Below are 18,954 nucleotides of genomic sequence, written 5' to 3' on the forward strand. Positions count from 1 at the left end.
TAATCAGGGTGTTAAAGTACCCTATTATTATTGTTATTATTATCATAGATTAGTTCCTTTACGTTTGTTATTGTCTTATGTATGTGGGTGCTTCCATGTTGGGTGCATAAATGTTTAAAGTTGTTATATCTTTTTGCTGGATTGTCCACTCTATTGTTATATAGTGTCCTTCTTTGTTTAAAAAGTCTTTGTTTTAAAGTCTAGTTTGTCTGATATAAGTATTACTACTCTGGCTTTCTTTTGACATTGATTTGCATGATGAATATTTCTCCATCCCCTCACTTTCAACCTGCAGGTGTCTTAAGGTCTGAAGTGAATTTCTTGTAGGCAACATATAGATGGGTCTTTTTTTTTTTTTTAAGCCCATTCTGTCACCCTATGTCTTTTGACTGGAGCATTTAGTCCATTCACAGTAATTACTGATAGACATGTATTTATTGCCATTTTATTACTTGTTTTGTGGTTGTTTCTGGAGATTTTCCCTGATCCTTTCTTGTTTTTTCCTCCTTCATGGTTTGCTGATTTTCTTTAGTGGTATATTTGGATTTCTTTCTCTTTACTCTTTGCATATTTATTAGTGGTTTTTGATATATGGTTACCAATAGGTTTGTATATAAAATCTGCATATAGCAGTCTATATTAAGTTGATGGTCATTTAGGTTTGAATCCATTCTTTTCTCCTTTCCTTCCCATGTTTTAGGTATATGCTAATGTATTTTACATCCTTTTTTTGTGTGAGTTCCTTGACTGATTTTTTTTTTTTTTTACAGAAATAGTCATTTTTACTGCTTTGTGTTTCCCACCTTTATTGTCACTTTTGGTCTCTCCTTTCCACTCAAAGAGACCTCTTTAATATTTCTTGCAGGGCTGGTTAATGGTCACAAACTCCTTTGGTTTTTGTCTGGGAAACTCTTTATCTCTCCTTCTGTTCTGAATTATAGACTTGCTGGAGACAGTATTTTTGGCTGCAGATTTTTTCCATTCAGCACTTTGAATATATCATGCCACTACCTTCTGACTTGCCAAGTTTCTTTTGAAAAATCTCCAGCTAGCCTTATGGGTTTTCCTTTGTAAGTTAATGACTTATTTTGTCTTGCTAATTTTAGGATTTTTTTTTATTACTCTATTTTACAAATTTAATTACAATGTATCTTGCTGTGGGCCTGCTTTCATTGATTTTGATGAGAGTTCTCTGTGCCTCCTGGATCTGTATATCTGTTTCCCTACCCAGATTAGGGAAGTTTTCAGCTATTTTTTATCAAATAGTCTGCCCCCTTTCTCTTCTTCTTCTGGGACTCCTGGAGTCACTGAATTCCCTAGGTCTATCCTCATTTTGCATAATTTTCTTCTCTTCTGTTCAGTTTCATTGCTTTCCACTACTGTCTTCTAGGTCATTAATTTGTTCCTCTGCTTCTTCCAGCCTGCTGCTGTTCATTGCATCCTGTGTATTCCTAATCTCATTTTTTTTGCACCCTTCATCTCTGATTCTTTTTTAACTCTTTTATCTCTGTGGCAAGTGTCTCACTGATGTCTTCCATTCTTTTCTCAAGCCCAGTAACTATACTTATGATCGTTGCTTTCAATACTCCATCAGGCATGTTACATAAATCTGTTTCATTTAGATCTCTGGCTGTGGCCTTATCTTCTCTCATTTGGGATAAATTCCTGCCTTCACATTTTGTCTAAGCCTCTTCCTTCTTCTCTGTGTTAGAAAAGCCAGTTATGTCTCCTGTTTGTGAAAGTAATGGCCTTATGAAGAAGAGGTCATGTAGTGCTCAGAGCCTGGCACTTCAGGAGTGTCTCTAGTGTGTGCTCTGCTATTGTGTTCTGGATGCTCTATCCTTCAGGTCAATCGTTGCAGAGGCTCTCTTTGCCTACGGTGGGCAGTGTTTGGTCCCTGGCTTGAATGTGGCAAGTTTTAACTAGGAGTGCTCTGGTCTGCTTGTGAAATGAGACCAGTTACTGCCTCCACTGGAACTAAGACACCTGCAAAACTCTTGTTAGGAGACATGGTATGGGCACAGGTTTGTTCTAGTCTTTTGGGGGAGGGGCCTGCCACAATGGACTGAGATATGCATGACTGAGAAAGGCAGTTCCACTGGAAGGGGGGGGGGGAAATTAGTGTAAGCAAATTGGACAGCCACTGTCTGTGCTACACTGCTTCCCATTGGTCGGTGTGTTTATGCTGAGGGGGAGGGAAATGACGCCAGTCAGCTCCTTTGTTCCTGGAGAGGTGTCTCTGTGAACACTGCCTCTTCAGAGATGTGCTCTAAGAACAGCAAATACTCTCCCGACTGTGTACCCTAGGCACTCTTCAAATCAGTTCCCATGCGGTATGCCCCTGGATTGTTTGCCTGCCTTCCCTCCAGGAGCAGCACAGTGTCTTCCAGCGTCTATCCCAGCCAAGTCCACTGACCTTTAAAACTCCAGGCTTTAAGCCCCACTGGTTGCAAGCACTCATGAAATTCGGCCCCTCTCATTTTCTAAGCCAACGGCCTTGGGGAAATATTCCCCTCATGCATCCGCCTGTGTGCTCTTCTCTCTCATCCTTCTCTGCGGCCACAATTCCCTCTCCTCTGCAGCAGCCATGGTCCATTTCCCCCCTAAACCATGCCTCTGCACTTCCTACCTTCTTCAGTGTGTCCTCTTCTCTACCTTTAGTTGTGGAGTTTGTTCTGTCAGTCTTCAGGTCGGTTTCTGGGGTATTTAGGATGACTTGATATTTATCTAATTGTGTTCGTGGGACAAGGTGAGCCTAGGGTCCTCCCAATGTGCCACCATCTTCCTGCTCCCCTTGAAATGCAAATATTTTTAAAGTATTAGACTTTGGAAAAATATATATATATATTAGGCTTTTGTTCTGGTAACTTAGAAATTCAAAAGGAACACACGTGTTGAAAGAAGAGATTATGTAATCTTTTACTTCTGTATGTATGTATGTATTTATAGAGAGCCCATGAGTGGGATAGGGGCAGAGAGAGAATGAGAACCCCATGCAGGTTCTACGCCCAGTGCTGGATCCCATGACCATGACATCATGACCTGAGCTGATACCAAGAATCAGATGCTCAACTCACTGAGCCACCCAGGCACCCCAACGTTATGTAATCTTTTAAGCTTTAAATTTCTTAACACTCATTATGATGATTTTTTAGTTTTAGAAGACAAGGTTATTATAATAAACTAAAACAATGAAAACATCTAATTCTTGATGAGGACAGATAGGGACAGATTTTACATTAGTTTGAACAGTGGGGAACAAGAAAAGATTGTTCTCTGCAAATGGTGTGATTTCATTTAAGAAGGTAACAGATCCTTTATCTTAGTATAAATTAGTCAACCCATCCTGTGATGGCCATTACATCAGCCTCAGCGCAAATGAAAAACAGACAGTGGAGAAATTCAGGCTTCCTGGGCCACGTCCTTTATCAGCCTCCCAACCTACCTGTTGCACCTCGTTTCTCAGCTCAGTCTGCGGAGATGCTGGCATCTGACCTTGGTCAGAGCCCAGGCTATATACCTCTGCTCTCACACTGCACACAATCTAGGCTTCTCTTACGTCACGGTGCTCTGTGCCTGGCAACATAGGGGACAAAGTAGATGCATCATCCTGAACAGTGTTTTCCAAATGTTTTGACCACAACCCTCAGTTAGAAATGAAGTTATGTTGTGCATATACACTCATAAACAAGTTACACAAAATGATATTCATTGTATGTATGGTATATGTTCATCTTTTCTCTTCTACTCTATTTCAATTTTTTTAAATGCTAGTTTTTATCCACTAAATCAACGTCACAATCCATTATTGGGTCCTGACCTACAGTTTAAAACATAGTGATGCATGACATGTTTTGAGACATGTAGTTATATTTCTTAAGTTAATCAATTTGGAACAGAAAAATTCTTTAAAAAAAGGTCGTTTATTTTTTGGGAGAGTGGGGAGGAGATTTGAAAGGGAGAGAGAGGATCCCAAGCAGGCTCTGAACTTTCAACACAGAGCCTGACGCAGGACTCAATCTCATGAACCGTGAGATCATGACCTGAGCTGAAATCAAGAGCTGGATGCTTAACTCTGACTGAGCCACCCAGGCACCCCTGAAACTATAAAATTCTAAGAAACAAATATATATTTCAGTAGAAATGTGAAAAAAAAAATTTCCCTGGCACATATGTGAAGAGTTTGAAAATCGTTCTGAAGAATAAAATAGGTGGACATGTGAGTCACAGTCACTTGGAATGCAGATAAACACAGGGCAACGTCTGTGAGGAAGCCCAAATGAAGAGTGGAAGGAACTTACCGGAACTCAGCCAAGCTACCCTGTGGCAATGAGAGACTTGACTATCAATGCTGTGAAGCCATCTCATTTTCCTTTTGCTAAATAAAATGATTAAAAGGGTTAGAAAGAAACTGCAATGTCAAATTCTATCTTCTCCAATCAGATGACAAGAGTAAATCAGCATTTCCTTTGAAAATGTGAGCACTGACTTTGGTCCTATCCAAAAGAGTTAACTTCAATTAGAAGCAGGGGAAAAACAATTTCATGAAAACATTGTTCAGGGGCGCCTGGGTGGCTCAGTCGGTTGAGCGTCCGACTTCGGCTCAGGTCATGACCTCACGGCTTATGAGTTTGAGCCCCGTGTGGGGCTCTGTGCTGACAGCTCAGAGCCTGGAGCCTGCTTTGGATTCTGTGTCCCTCCCTCGCTCAGGCTCTGTCTCTCTCTCAAGAATAAATAAAACATTAAAAAATTTTAAAAATAAAAATAAAAAAATGAAACATTGTCCAATCTTTTTCCCAAACAATTACCTGAATTTTATTAGCCAAGGAAGATCAGCTTGAAGAGAAATAACAAACAAAAGAGACACCTTTAGACTCTTTAAGTACATCACATATTTATAATTTAGCATTTTTAAAAGGCCACTACCCATCAGTCCATTAAATGTACCAATTTACATCACAGGCCCACTTGTCAACTGAGTTAATGTCCATCATCCTTCGGCTCAGGAGACTGTCCTTTGCATCCCACCGTGGTCTGAAACGCCATCAGAAAGGATGCTGCTCAGTGGTTTATGGTTAACACCTTAAAGGTAAACATGGCTCTGGAGCCAGGTGCTTTTCTGCAAGGAAATTTCCACCTGGCTACGCGGCTCTGCACATCTGTTCTCCTCCTGCCCGGTGACATCCCTGCCATCAACAGCCACACAGAAGAGAAACAAAAGCTCATGAGTGGCTGGGGCTGTGGCAGTCTCTGAGGGGAACGTGCCCCAGTCTAGCTGGGAATGGCTTCGGGAGCCTCTCTCCTGGCGGAGAACTTGCCGTCCAGCGTTTACGGGGTCCTCCGGGATTCGTGAAAACTCCCAAGGTCTGTAAGTTCAGAATGTGCTCTCAAGCAGGCAGTGGCATCCACACCCGGTGGGACACACCTCCTGGGTCCGAAACCACTCCATCATGTGGCTGGTGTGCCCACCGTGCCCGCAGGTCAGGCAGAAGTTGGACGAGCCGCGCACCGCCACGTGGCAGATGGCACACTGGAATGTGAAGCCTTTGCAGATGGCACACTGCGTGCCACGGACCTCGCTCCGACAGTGGCTGCAGTACACGCCAAACTCTGCGAACGGGTGGGGATGGCCAGAACAAGAGACACGGTAAGTTAGTTCCGCAGATGGACACGGCACTGTGAGAACGACGTATTCGCTGGAGGACTCTACGGGATTCTATCACAGCCGTGGTGCTCCCTTTTCTTCAACAGCAGCTCTTCGTCCACAATCTCACTAAGTCTGACAAAGAGAAGCTGCCGTCCCTGCCGGCGGGGTGCAGGTGGACAGCGTGCCAGACGCCTGGTGGCCAGGGGCCTCGGGTGAAAAGCCCAGGAGGTAGCTACGCCTCATTCTCTCCTACGCCAGTGGCTGCGCGGGCCTGGCTCGTGGAGGTGGCCACCGATCGTTTGTTGACAGAAGCGAAGGACTCAGTGACACCCAGCAACGGCTGACCAGTCTCACGCCGTCTTCCCTACCTGCCCACCAATGACCAAGTGGCACGAGAGGAGCCGGGTCAGGACACTGCGGTCAGGACCACCTGACAGCTGGCCCCCGGCCTCTCGGAAGAGACCCCGAGGGCCAACCCCCTCACCTGCACATCCTAGTCTACCTCAGGCATGACCCCGAGTCTGGGCGGCCAGTACCGACCTCCCGTCTGCCTGGCCCGCTTCCAGCGGGCCACCTTGGGAGCAAACCTCCCCACCGGCTGCGCTCTCTCCCGGGACAGTGCCCTCGTCGCCCGGCCCTGCCTGTAGCCTGCCACCTCTGCCAAGCTCTGGAGCAAAGGCCACCTTGGTCTCGATTCCTGAAGAGCGCCAGGGCAGGAGCGGCAGGCCCGCGCCCCATTACTGCCTCCAGACCGTCACCTTTCCTCTTGAGGAAACGCCACCTGGCTTCGCCACTCTTGTCTCTTCTCCTCTGCTCTCACCTGTGGCACCGTGGACACACCCCCGTTCCCTCAGGACTTCTCTTCTGGTTCTCACTCTTCCTTCAGCCCCGGTTCTTGGCACCATCCCTGGTGCCTTCAAAACCCACCCCCCCGACCCTCCGCCCACCTGGCCTCGCAGGTCCTCACCTGTCATGTACAGCCTTTACCCTTTCTGGCGTCACCTTCCCCCGGGGCCAGTCTGAGTGACGCGAACCAACCTCCCAATCACTTGCTCGCAAGTATCCCCACCTCTCCCTCCACGGTACCGACCGGAAGAACCTCCGGCCCCGGTGGAGCTGCCGACTCCACGAGCACTAGTGAGGGAAGGCCCACCGTCAAGATGCACTTCCCACTAAATCCACGACAGACTCCCAGTGCGGGGGGGCGGGCTGGAGGGGGGGCTTCTCTGCCATTCCCCAGACGGCACTTCCGGCCTCCGCAGCAGCCCGCACACTCCTCGCACACACCCTGCTCCCCTCACCTGCCGGGCTCCCCTCTGCCTTGAGAAAAGAGAAGCCTTCATCTCCGGCCACCAAACCTTTGCATCTCCCTACCTGTTCCTCTACTCCTTCTACCTCCTACAACACAGGAAGGAGCCTTCCTTTCGCCAGAGCCAGTTCCCTCTGCTTCGTGACGGCGGGTGGTCACAAAAATGTACCACTAAAGACTTCTAAAATACATGGTAACTAAGGAAAGATTTTACGATAGTCCTGGTTCAGGTCAATCCTGAGACAAATTAGAGTGGTTTGGTGATCTTGGTTAAAAACAGCCATGTCTTGTCCCTCTAAGCCTGACTGTTTATGTCAGGTAAGACTTCGGTTTATGTTCTTGTGAAAAGCCTAATTAGTTTAAATTTCTTATATTTCCTTTAGTAGTTTTATTGGTTTGATAAGATTCAACCTTTAAAGATTATGAGAATGCAAAAAGTGCATGTTCAACATAGTGAATTATAGTATGGCTTTAAAAAAAAAAAAAAGGTTGTTCTTGGGGCGCCTGGGTGGCTCAGTCGGTTAAGCGTCCAACTCTTGATTTGGGCTCAGGTCATGATCTCACAGTTTCATGAGTTTGAGCCCCACGTCGGGCTTGCTGACCCTGCAAGCCTGCTTGGGATTCGCTCTCTCTCTCCCTCTCTCTACGCTCCCCTGCTTGTGCTGTCTCTGTCAAAATAAATAAATAAACTTAAAAAAATTATTAAAAAATAAAATAATAAGACACAAAATAAAAAAGGGTTGTTCTTTGACATTTCAGATAACTGTATATGTAAACTTAATTATCCTCCTTATCTATCCGGGTAAAATTACTAAAATGTCATCTCCCTGAAAAACTCAATGTCATTGGTAACTGTGTTTCTTCACAGTAAGTCAGTTTAAGTATAATTTCTAAAAATCCTTATTAAGGCTCTGAACTAACATTTCATTTAGTTAATTAATGAATCATTTGTGGGGGGGGGTGGATGTGAACAACTTCTAAGTGGATACAAATTCACAAAGAAAATACAGAAACACTACGTCACTAAGTGTAGTTTTAGTATTTCTCTCTTGCCTCTTACTGTTACACATGATGGACCGGCCATTACTGAGAAGGGTGGGCACACATCTGGGCCATGCTGGTGGGGTTCGCGCCAAGTGTCACCACATTTGGATATGCAAAGGGCTGTAGACTTTGTTTGTGATCGGGAAGCAGTCAGGTATCTTTTATAGGAATACTGACAAACCTGGGGATCTCAGGGAAGGAAGCATACAACCCCAGGTGTAGGCTTTGCAGGGAAAACGTGGCGGAGGTGAAGTGGATCATTCTTGGTTCCTAAGAGACAAACTAATAAGGACAATAAAAACACGTCTGGCACATAAACGATGAAATTACGATTTCCGAGGCTCTATGAAACCCTCAGGCAGAAGCCAGCTCCGGAGGCTTAGTGTCATATGGCCCCTCATAGGGAAGAGTTGTGTCATGAACATCAATTACACAAGTGTAAATAAAACCAGCCAAAAAAATAAGATGCTAAATTAATAAATGGAAGTCAAATAAAATAAGACATAAATTAATTAATAAGCTAAATAAAAATCGCTGAACAAAATTGAGGTGGGCAGATGCACGCCTCTGGCGCAAGATGTGGGAGGCGGGGCTGACAAAGCAAAGCAAACACCTTGCTCTGCCACCATTGTGACCAAGCACCACACGCCGTAGTGGAAAACAACAAAATCAAAACCCATCTTATGATGGAGATGGCTTTTCAAAAGAATATTCTGCCCAGCAGTACTCCTTCAAAATAGATGAAGCTTTGACCTCTTTCTATAAATCTAACTCCCTAAATGAAAACAATCTTATTCCTAAAATTCACTGCTGATATCGGATGACCCTTGCCGACGTGATTAGCCCAAGAGGAAAGTGCTGGTTTTCCAGCAATTTGGAGCCTAACTGTACGTAGCCCTGGTGACCTTGTAGCATTTTTCTCTCAATACCTGTTTGCTATATGTGAACAGTCCAATTCTTCCAAATAATAAAAATGAAAATATTTAAATGCTTTTGTCTGTGAGTCTGTTTTCATAACCCCCTCCCTCTGAAGTCTTGCAGTGCTCTTTGTAAAGGTATTAGAACATATTATTCATTCTTCAAGATCATCTGAGTCTTTGTGAGTTCCTGTTTTACTTCTCTGATTGGATTACAGGCTTCTTGTTAACCCCCGCCCATCCCCACCAAACCACCCCCTGGATTTCCTCGTACTGCCAACAGAACCTGGCATGCTTCTTCTCATGGTGGATGTCAGTAAGAGTGTAATATACCAGTTACCTGTCTCTGTGACTCATAGATTTTCCTGAAAACTAATTCTACAAGACAAACTGCTCTAGGCCTGCAATCCTCTCTCTGATAAACTTTCATGCATTTATATGCTCTGAAAAATATATTACCCAAATAGCATTTTGCATCTTTGCATTTCCTCAAGTACATACACCAAAATAATCCGTATTAAAATAATCCTTCAATATGCAGATCTATGTATTACTCTGGTTTGTTTTTTAGATTTTAAGTGATTTCTACACCCAACATGGGGCTTGAACTCACAACCCTGAGATCAAGAGTCACATGCTCCGCCGAATGAGCCAGCCAGGTGCGCCCTGTTTGGGTTTTTTAATTGAAACTATATACACACAACTTAAAGAGTCAAATAATGCTATACATCTTATTAACAAAACCAACATTCCCTTCCACCTCCCTTGCCCCTCACTCTCAGGAGGAAAACCTTCCAACTCATTTAACTTTTTCTTCTGTTTCTACCTTCCTATTCTCAAACACCACATTTATGAAGCCAATTCTTAACTTCCACACTGAAGCATTACCTCAACTTTCACCTGGCAGCTTCTTCCACTCCTCAATCCCACCATCCACTCATATACCCCGTCCCACCATCTACCTAGGTGAACATGAATCAAGCCGAGCCACATAACCATGATGACTTTTCCTTTCCTGCACATTTGGTTTTTCTCAGAGTTAGTAACCGTCTTGTCGTTTTCATTTGCTTAGTTGGCTTAGCGTAATTCACCTGCGAACCCTCTATCAAATATCTGAATCTCTATAAATATGTCGGACACTGAAATCCATTAGATATTTTGCTAACTTTCTCTTCTTGGAGACAATGCTCCTGAAGCTCCAAACTGGATCTGTCTCTGGGTTGGCCACGTGGATCTCCCTTTAACATCATCCCGACTCCCTGCTTTCTTAGACTGAATCTCCTTCTTGGAGAGGGTGAAGGTTTACTTTCACACGTGACTGATAATTTGGGTAGAATTCCAGGTGAGAAACCATTTTCTGGAGAATTCTGAAGGCACTGATGCATTCATTGTCCTCTCCTTTCCAGTATCTAGTTCACTGCTCCTGAGAAGTGTGGTGCCATCCATTTTCCTTATCCTGCTTTCCCTCTCTGGAAGCTCCCAGGGTATGCTCTTTATCCTGGGTCTTTCTTCATTCACTACACTAAGTGCTTGGTGAGCCCTTTCTTTTTTTATATTAAAAAAAAAATTTTTTTTAACGTTTATTTATTTTTAAGACAGAGAGAGACAGAGCAGGAATGGGGGAGGGTCAGACAGAGAGGGAGACACAGAATGTGAAACAGACTCCAGGCTCTGAGCTGTCAGCACAGAGCCCGACACGGGGGCTCGAACTCACAGACTGCGAGATCATGACCTGAGCCGAAGTCGGATGCTAAACCGACTGAGCCACCCAGGCGCCCCACTGGTGGGCCCTTTCAATGTGGAAAGGTGTCTGCCTTCTCTGGAGAACGAATATTTCCGATTTTCTATAGTGCTAGAGAAAGGGTAATAACCTGCTCTGCAAACTAGGGGCAGGGGTCTGGCCTAAAAAGGCCATCAAACAATACTGTGCTTACTCTTACCTTCATGCCACTTTCAGAGGAACTGGGCATAACTAAATCCTGAGCCATCGTTGGGGCAGGTGGTTCTGTGACGTGTGTTACTGTTTTTCCACCTGTCCGTTCAGGCCCCGTAAAATCAGCTACCACTAACCTATCTGCCTCCCTGACCCCAAATGCTATTGCCAACACTGTTCCCCGTACACGGTTATGCCTTTTCAGGAAAGCTCTGGATAGCTGCTCTGGGGCATCTGGGGGAGAGAGGAAATCCATGTGTGTTCAAACCACCCTCTCTGGCAGTCTTCCACGTCACCCTTTAAAACCTATCTCTTCTCTTGGCTCCTTTCAGGTCACGGTCTTGCTTTTCCTCAAAACTCACTGGTGTCTCATTCTAAGTTTGTTTCTGGTTCTTCCTCTAGACGCCAGTGCAAGGGGTGGTTTCTCTCACGGCCCGGAGTGGGTGGGCACTCGCTCTCCCTGTATTCTTCCCCCCGCCCCACGGGGCCTCCCCCCTCCCCACCCCCAGGCCCAGGGCAAGGTACCCACTATCACAGCTTCAGGACCGCCTACATGACGGAGGTTCCCAGACTCCTAGTTCTAGCCCCAGGCTCCCCTTTGAGCTCCAGACACACATCTGGCCACATATGGGACTGAACGGTCTGGCATCTCATACACACCTCCGGCCCCTAACAGGGCTCCTAATTTTCTGTCTTAATTTGGGCACCACCACCTACCCAGTTGCTCAAGCTAGAAACCCAGAAATTACCTAATAAGCTCTGTCTCTTCCCCGCAATCCGACATCCAATTTGTTAGCGTATTATGGTAAGTCTCCCTCTAAAATGTATTTTTTTTTTTAATTTTTTTTTTTAATTTTTTTTTTTCAACGTTTATTTATTTTTTGGGGACACAGAGAGACAGAGCATGAACGGGGGAAGGGCAGAGAGAGAGGGAGACACAGAATGGGAAACAGGCTCCAGGCTCTGAGCCATCAGCCCAGAGTCTGACGCGGGGCTCGAACTCACGGACCGCGAGATCGTGACCTGGCTGAAGTCGGACGCCCAACCGACTGCGCCACCCAGGCGCCCCTAAAATGTATTTTTAATCCCTCTCTCTCTACCTCTATTGACACAGCCTGACATTAGACCGGAGATCTCCCTCTGACTATCCTAACAGCCTTCAGACTTTCACCCCTGCCCTCCTCCAATCCTTTCTTCATTTAACAGCCAGTGATTCTCTTAAAATAAAAATGAGAGCATGTCACTTACCTCTTAATACCTTGGACGCTTACGCTTACCACTGGACTCAGAATACAAGCCCAACGCTGTACCCTGACTTACAAGTCCCTAATTATCCTACAATCTGACCTGGTACCCCTCTTCTTGCTCATTGTGTTCTAGCCACTGCCTTCCTTCACTTGTTTATGTCTACTGCTCTCCTCACGGATGGCTCCTTCTCACCCCTCAGACCTCAGCCCCTCAGAAAGGCCTTCCCAGTCCACTGCAACACCTTACCTAAAATTCTCCCTCCCTGCACCAACATCCTTTTTGTTTGCTCATAAACACGGATCACCACTTATAACTACTTAATTTTGCTCCCTACTTGTCTGTGAACTCCAGAAGGGGAAGAATGTGCTTGATATACAATAGGGGAATATATGGATAAGTACCCCTCGTTCAAATCACTATCTGAGTACCACACACAGAACTACTTCTATTTAGAATAGAAATTTACGCTTGTCATGAAAGGCAGGGGTTTTTGGCAGCTTGAAAGTGAGAAGCTAAAACACTTCACTCCAAGTCTTACATTACAGACAAACTAAATTATGGGACCTTTCAGACAGTGACAGGAAAAGAAAGAAATTGATATTCACCGATCCCTTTGTGAGGATCAGGAGGACAGGAGACAAACTTCAGCACCTCAGCTCGTTTCTCTCTCAGCCCCCAGCGATAGAGGATTTCTCCATAGCATTTCTTAAAGTCATCAAATTGCTGGGTATTGGCAGGGTCCAGAAGCCTGGATAAAACTCAAAAGATTTCCTGTCAGTTCCTTTAAGAAAAAACAAGCTCGATACCAAATGAACTCAATACGCCTTTCTTAAGGCAAGAGTCCTAATTTTGGAGAATCTAAGCATTATGAAATTGCAGCTCTCGCCCGGGAAGGTCGTTACCTTTTATTTTTATCATGCTGGTCACGTTCTCGCTCACGAGGATCACTGTAGGTAAGACTCCCAAAGCGGATTTCTTCTGGAGAAGACTCTCCCCAAGGTGAAGATACATGTTCTGCCTCCCTTCCCGCTGAAAAAAATCAAATGGGAAGGAAAAAGGGAAATCAGAGAAGGCATGGAAAGGGTCTGAACACCCTCATAATGCAGAATGCGCCCAATTTAGTCCCTGGAAGATGCTGAGAAATATAACTGAACAGAACTCTTTCTCAGCCTTGCCTTTTTGTCTAGGTATTTACTGTTCAGGTGACCAGATAATTAAGTATACACATAATGTTCAAGCAGCAAATTATGGTGTAGTGATAGGGAACATTGGATAAAGCAGTCATGACTCATAAAGACTTTTTAAATGACATGAGAAAATGCTCGTGATCCAATTAAAAACAGAACGCAAAATCATATATATAGAATGACACCCCCCCCCCATATACACACACACACATATACAGATTGGGAAAAAATGTTCTGGAATATTAACAGACATTGTTTCTAGGTGGAGGTTCAGTGGTGATTATTTTCTTCTCTAATACTTTTTGTTTTTCTTCACTGGGCAGGTATCACTTTTATAATCCAGAAAATTAAGATAATTTTTATGTATTTACTTAAATAGGCTTCATGCCCAGCATGGAGCCAATGCAGGGATTGAACTCACAACCCCGAGATGAAGACCTGAAGTGAGATCAAGAGTCGGGTGCTTAATTGACCGAGCCACCCAGGCACCCTCAAGAAAACTAAGATGATTTTTAAAAAGAAATTGCAAAAATCCGTAAACCACAAATACACTTATTCATTAAATAGGTCTTTATGGCCAGCCAATCAGGCTCATCTTTACTTCTCCACGTTGAAAACAGTGCGTGGGAAGAGGCGGATAACAGAAGTGGCAGATGACGGGGGCAGGTGGGGGGGGGAGGGGGGCGGGGAGGGTGCCATGAAGGAGAAAGGATGAGGGTTGGGTTTACGGGGTGAGCACAAAGAAGTCCCACTGTCAGTTTCACAAAGTTCTAAGTTGAAAAGCAACCCAGCAAGGCACACAGGCATACCGGAAACTGGCCTGTTCAAACATGAAAGCCCAGGCCTTGCTGACTACAGCATCCCCATCATAGGAAATTGGAAGAGAAATGGGAAACAAGGAAAAAGTGGAGCATATCCATCAACCGAAGTGTACACATCAACGACTCACACACAGCTTCAGAGCACTAGAAATCCAGCGTGGCCAAGTCAGCTCCATACCAACCTATGTTCCAGCCACCAGTGTTGAGCCCTGGGTCCGACATGCTGGAGCAGGAGCCCGAGGAAGTAAAGCTAGGCTGAAGGACAGACAGGCGCGGCGTCAGAACACGCTGCCCTGGGAATGCTTCCCTCTCGGAGAAGTCAGACACAGAGCGGAAGGCCACAAGCTTACATATCGGCTGTGGGACACCACGAGGTTAGAGGACCGGCCGGGAAAGGGTCCGAAGGGGTTCGGTATTCCCTGAGGCCGAGACTGGGCTTCAAACACACTGCACAGCATGGCCAGTGTCTGGACGTCCCGGAGTCGGCAGTAATGAGCCAACCTGGAGGAAGATGGCAGAAAAAAAGTCAAGAGAAGAGACAGAGGAAGGGTAACTGTCACAGTTTATGGCAGGTTGCTGCCATAGAGATGAGAGGAAAGGTTCTTAATTCTGCCTCACAAACCCCTGTCGGGAACCAGGGTTTTCTACAGATCTAGCTGCTTGATTAGAATCTGGCTAAATTTGTTTTGGAAAAGAATATATCCAAGTATTACAAATGACGCGGGTAACCCATTCAAAAGTTTCTGGTTGGCATCCAGGGATGGCTCAGACTTGAATGCAGCTTCTCCAAGAACTAAGGGGACTAAACTAACATCTGAATGAGGCCATGCATGTGCTCTCAGTCTCTCCAACTCCAAGAAGAATCCCACTGCTTTCTGGGGGTCTCTACACACTTCACTCGTGGAACCAAAAGCTGCGTGAAGGTGCTCAGAACACTGTACAACCACCACTGTATGGCGAGCTGGCGACAGACTCAAAGGTGGAATTATGAGCGTGAGCTATTAAATAAGAACAACAGGAATATTTTTACCTTTTAGGTACTCACATCCTCTTTGCTCCTTTTAGGACTACTATGCTAGGATGTGAGGTAGGGATCGGGGCAACGTGGCCTTTGTGATAGAATGATATTGATACTTTCCTACCAAGTAATGTCTAACGTTTCTTAAGGTGTTTTCACACTATCTTATTTGAGCCTTCTGTGATGTGGACAGAACAACTGTTATCATCCCTGCCTGACCATGAGGCAACTGAAGCTTGAGGACAGGTCCGAGGTCTGGCCTCAAGAAGTAAGTAAAGAAATTCTCCACCAGAGGAATTAGAGCTTCTCTGTCTTTCTATCCAGATCTGAGCCAAACTGTTATGAAGGTTCAAGTGGTTTTATCTGGTAAATCATTTTGCACATTGTATTTCCAGCTTGCCACATCCCAATGCAACAATCAAACACAAATTCAGTGTTGCCATAAATTGCCTAATAGGGTGAAAACATCATTGCCCTTGGAAAATGTGTAAGCCACTGTGGCATTAGAGTCTCCGCTCTTGGGGGCAAAGCTCTACAGCACCCAAGATATTTACCATCTGAAGAGTTCAAATTCTTCTATTCAGACTGATGTTACTTATAGACTAAAGCATAAATCTCTAAAGGACGCATGAGTCTCCAATCTTTGTCGTAAATGACAAAAACTGTATAGTTCCTTCTGTTATAAGAAGTTAGTTCTGCACAGAAATTATTATAGCACTAACGGGAAAGATCTCACTTCTTCCTCCCGTTCTTCAGACTTCTTCGATGATAACACTGAAAAGTGTGTACAGACCTAAAATTTACATCACTCGTTTCCTCCCTTTTAGCTCTCTAAACCTACAAGGATTCCAGCAGCTGTCGCCCGAATGGATGTCGAGCCCAGGGCGTTTCCAAATCTGGGTCAGACTTCGGGCCAAGGCAAAGATCTGTAGCGACTGTAGCCAGCGACCAAACCTGGACAGATCAAAGAGAAACATTCAAAGTCAGACTGGGGACGAGAGGACCAGGAAGCATGAAAGAACCCCACCTATCCTAAAGCCTTGCTGCTCTGAGGGCAGTAAAACCTGGGAATATCAGGCCCATTCCAGACATACTGACTCAAAATTCACATTTTAACAAGATGCTCAGGGGAATGCACCGCTCAAGAAACACTAGTCTTAAAAACTTCTATAAAGCAGGATCACCCGAGTGGCCCAGTCAGTTAAGTCAGACACTTGATTTCAGCTCAGGTCTTGATCTCATGGTTTGTGAGTGTTCCTGAGTGTTTGTGAGTTTGGGCCCCACGTCAGGCTCAGTACTGCCAGCTTGGAGCCTGCTTGGGATTCTCTGGCTCCCTCGCTCTCTGCCCCTCCCCGACTCGTGCACAAGCACACGCACATGCTCGCTCTCTCTCTCTCTCTCTCTCTCTCTCTCAAAAATAAATAAATAAATAAATAAATAAATAAATAAATAAATAAATAAATATTTTAAAAGCCTTTTATTAAGTATACTTCAGAGGAATGACACTGTGCATTAACTTCAATGGGTTGTCTATTTAACCACGAACTCATGTGACTTCTGCTGCTGCTTCATTAGTGAACAGGCAGAGGTGAAAAAATAGAATTCTGTATCACACTGCAGATCTGTCCTTTGCCCAAGTAACAGGAAGCTATGTTGCTTTCATTACAAAAGTTTCAGTATACACACAAAGCTAAAGAAAAAGAGGCCAGGACAAAATAGACTTGGTTGTCTTTTTGTTGACATCAAATCTGAGGAACATCACCAAACCTGAAATCTCACAGGGCTTGGGGTCATCAAGCCGAAATGAATGTCCATTAAGTGTCTATTAAATCCAAGATTTAGCACATGCTTAATATTAAGAGCCTCCTTAAGAGGAATACTACTTTTGGGAAATCTTTCTTCTTAGTAGCAATACATCATTGTACGACCAGGGACTGGAAAACCCTGTACCAGACTCTGAGAAACCTGAAAGGAAGGAAAGTTAGACTTTAATCAAAGAGTCTATAAGAAAAAAAGAAGCAAATAAAAATACTGGAAAACAGGTAGAGAAATACATCAGCTACGTAATAAAGCAATTAAATTAGCCCTTTCATGAAGATGGCACCGAAAGTGAAAAAAGAAGCCTCTGCCCCTCCCAAAGCTGAAGCCAAAGCAAAGGCTTTGAAGGCCAAGAAAGCAGTGCTGAAAGGCGTCCACAGTCACGAAAGAAGATCCGCACATCACCTACATTCCGATGGCCCAAGACACTGTGCCTCCAAAGGCAGCCCAAATATCCTCGAAAGAGCACCCCCAGGAGAAACAAGCCTGACACAAACAAGCTATGCCACCATCAAGTTCCCACCCCACCCCCACCCCGACTACCAGCACCAGCCATGAAGAAAATAGGAGACAACAACACACTTGTGTTCATTGTGGATGTCAAGGCCGACAAGCACCGATCAAATAGGCTGTGAAGAAGCTCTATGACAATGATGTGGCCAAGGTCAACACTCTGATCAGCCCCGACGGAGAAAAGAAAGCATATGTTTGGCTCCCGACTATGATGCTTTGGACGTTGCCAACAAAATTGGGATTGCCAACAAAACTGAGTTCAGCTGGCTAAATCTAAATTTTTTCACCAAAATAAATAAATAAATAAGTAATAAATTAAGTGGTACCAGTGTACTTAATGCACACAAGTACTCATTCAGGCAAGAAACCTGAGGTTGGTTAAGCATCTGACTTTGGCTCAGGTCGAGGAAATTGAGGCTCAGAAAGATTAGGTGGCTACCCTGGATCACACAACAAAAAAAGTGAGAGCCTAGGTTTAAACCCGAGTCTGTCTGAACCCAAGGGAAGGGTCTTTCAAGTTCACGCAGACTAGTCTGACCTTCCAAATCAACTCCCAGAAAAATACTGAAAACTTCCACAAAATAAAACAAAACAAAAATACCTTAGGAAGTAGTTTTTTCACAGAGAATGATTTTTCACAACACGAACTGTGGGTATGCCTTAGGACTGACTGCATCTGCTAACCTCACCGATCTTATGATGCAATTAACCTTCCGGTTTTCATTTTACAAAGACACACAGAGGCTGAGCGAGTCCGAAATACTTTACCCAGGGCTATCCCATGAGGAGCAGAGTTGGACCTTCACCTCCCGGGATAAATTCCACAATGTTTCTACTACTTTCTTGTGCCTTTTTAGCATACACAGACCCGGAGATGGCTAAGTCCTTAGAGAAGCAGATTCAATCTAGGACCCTCAACCTCACTTAAAAGGGTTTGGGGGGTGGAGACCGGACAGTGTTTATGAGAAGACAAAAGGAAATCTTAAGGATTTTTTAATCAGATAAAAATCATGGGAAGGCCTTAGCTCTGGGCCAGTGGGAGAGTTATGAGGGAAAAACTGAGCTGAGAGGGGTTTCACTGCCCAATCACAGGCTCACACTACAGAATAAAGGGCACAGGAGAGACAGAGCGGACTAGTGGTTGCCCAGGCCTGGGTGGGGAAGAGGGGACTGACATGAGACAGCCAAGTAGGGTGGTTTATGGCAGTGTTCTAGTTTTTCTTTTTTCAAAATTTCTTCTTTAATGTTTATTTTTGAAAGAGAGAGAGAGTGGGGGGGAGGGGCAGAGAAAGGAGGACAGAGGATTTGAAGTGGGTTCTGTGCTGACAGCAAAGAGCCCCCCCGATATGGGGCTCAAACTCAAGAAACCATGAGATCATGACCTGAGCCAAAGTCGGACCTTAACCGACTAAGCCACCCAGGCGCCCCTACGGCAGTGTTCTAAAACCCTTGTGATCATGGTTGCAAAACTGTGAATATACTAAAAGCCACTGAACGGT

General features: G+C 44.9%; 1 protein-coding gene across 8 annotated transcripts in view; it reads right to left on the reverse strand.

The window, feature by feature from the left end:
• Positions 1-4,790: 4,790 nt before the first annotated feature.
• Positions 4,791-18,954, reverse strand: part of WDR59 (WD repeat domain 59) — an 86,070-nt gene continuing 71,906 nt past the window's right edge. For 7 of the 8 annotated variants that reach the window (XM_047078770.1, XM_047078767.1, XM_047078773.1 and 4 more), the window contains 6 exons: positions 15,966-16,078; positions 14,457-14,607; positions 14,289-14,361; positions 13,001-13,127; positions 12,704-12,846; positions 4,791-5,610 (listed from right to left, as the gene is read on the reverse strand). In XM_047078770.1, coding sequence (XP_046934726.1) covers positions 5,375-5,610; positions 12,704-12,846; positions 13,001-13,127; positions 14,289-14,361; positions 14,457-14,607; positions 15,966-16,078 — 843 coding nt within the window. In that variant the 3' untranslated portion in view covers positions 4,791-5,374. The other variant, XM_047078769.1, reaches the window with a different exon arrangement.

This window comes from Lynx rufus, unplaced genomic scaffold (assembly GCF_022079265.1).
Source record: "Lynx rufus isolate CCGP_SWC_20201006 ecotype Redwood Valley unplaced genomic scaffold, mLynRuf1.p SCAF_16, whole genome shotgun sequence".
NCBI lineage: Eukaryota > Metazoa > Chordata > Mammalia > Carnivora > Felidae > Lynx > Lynx rufus.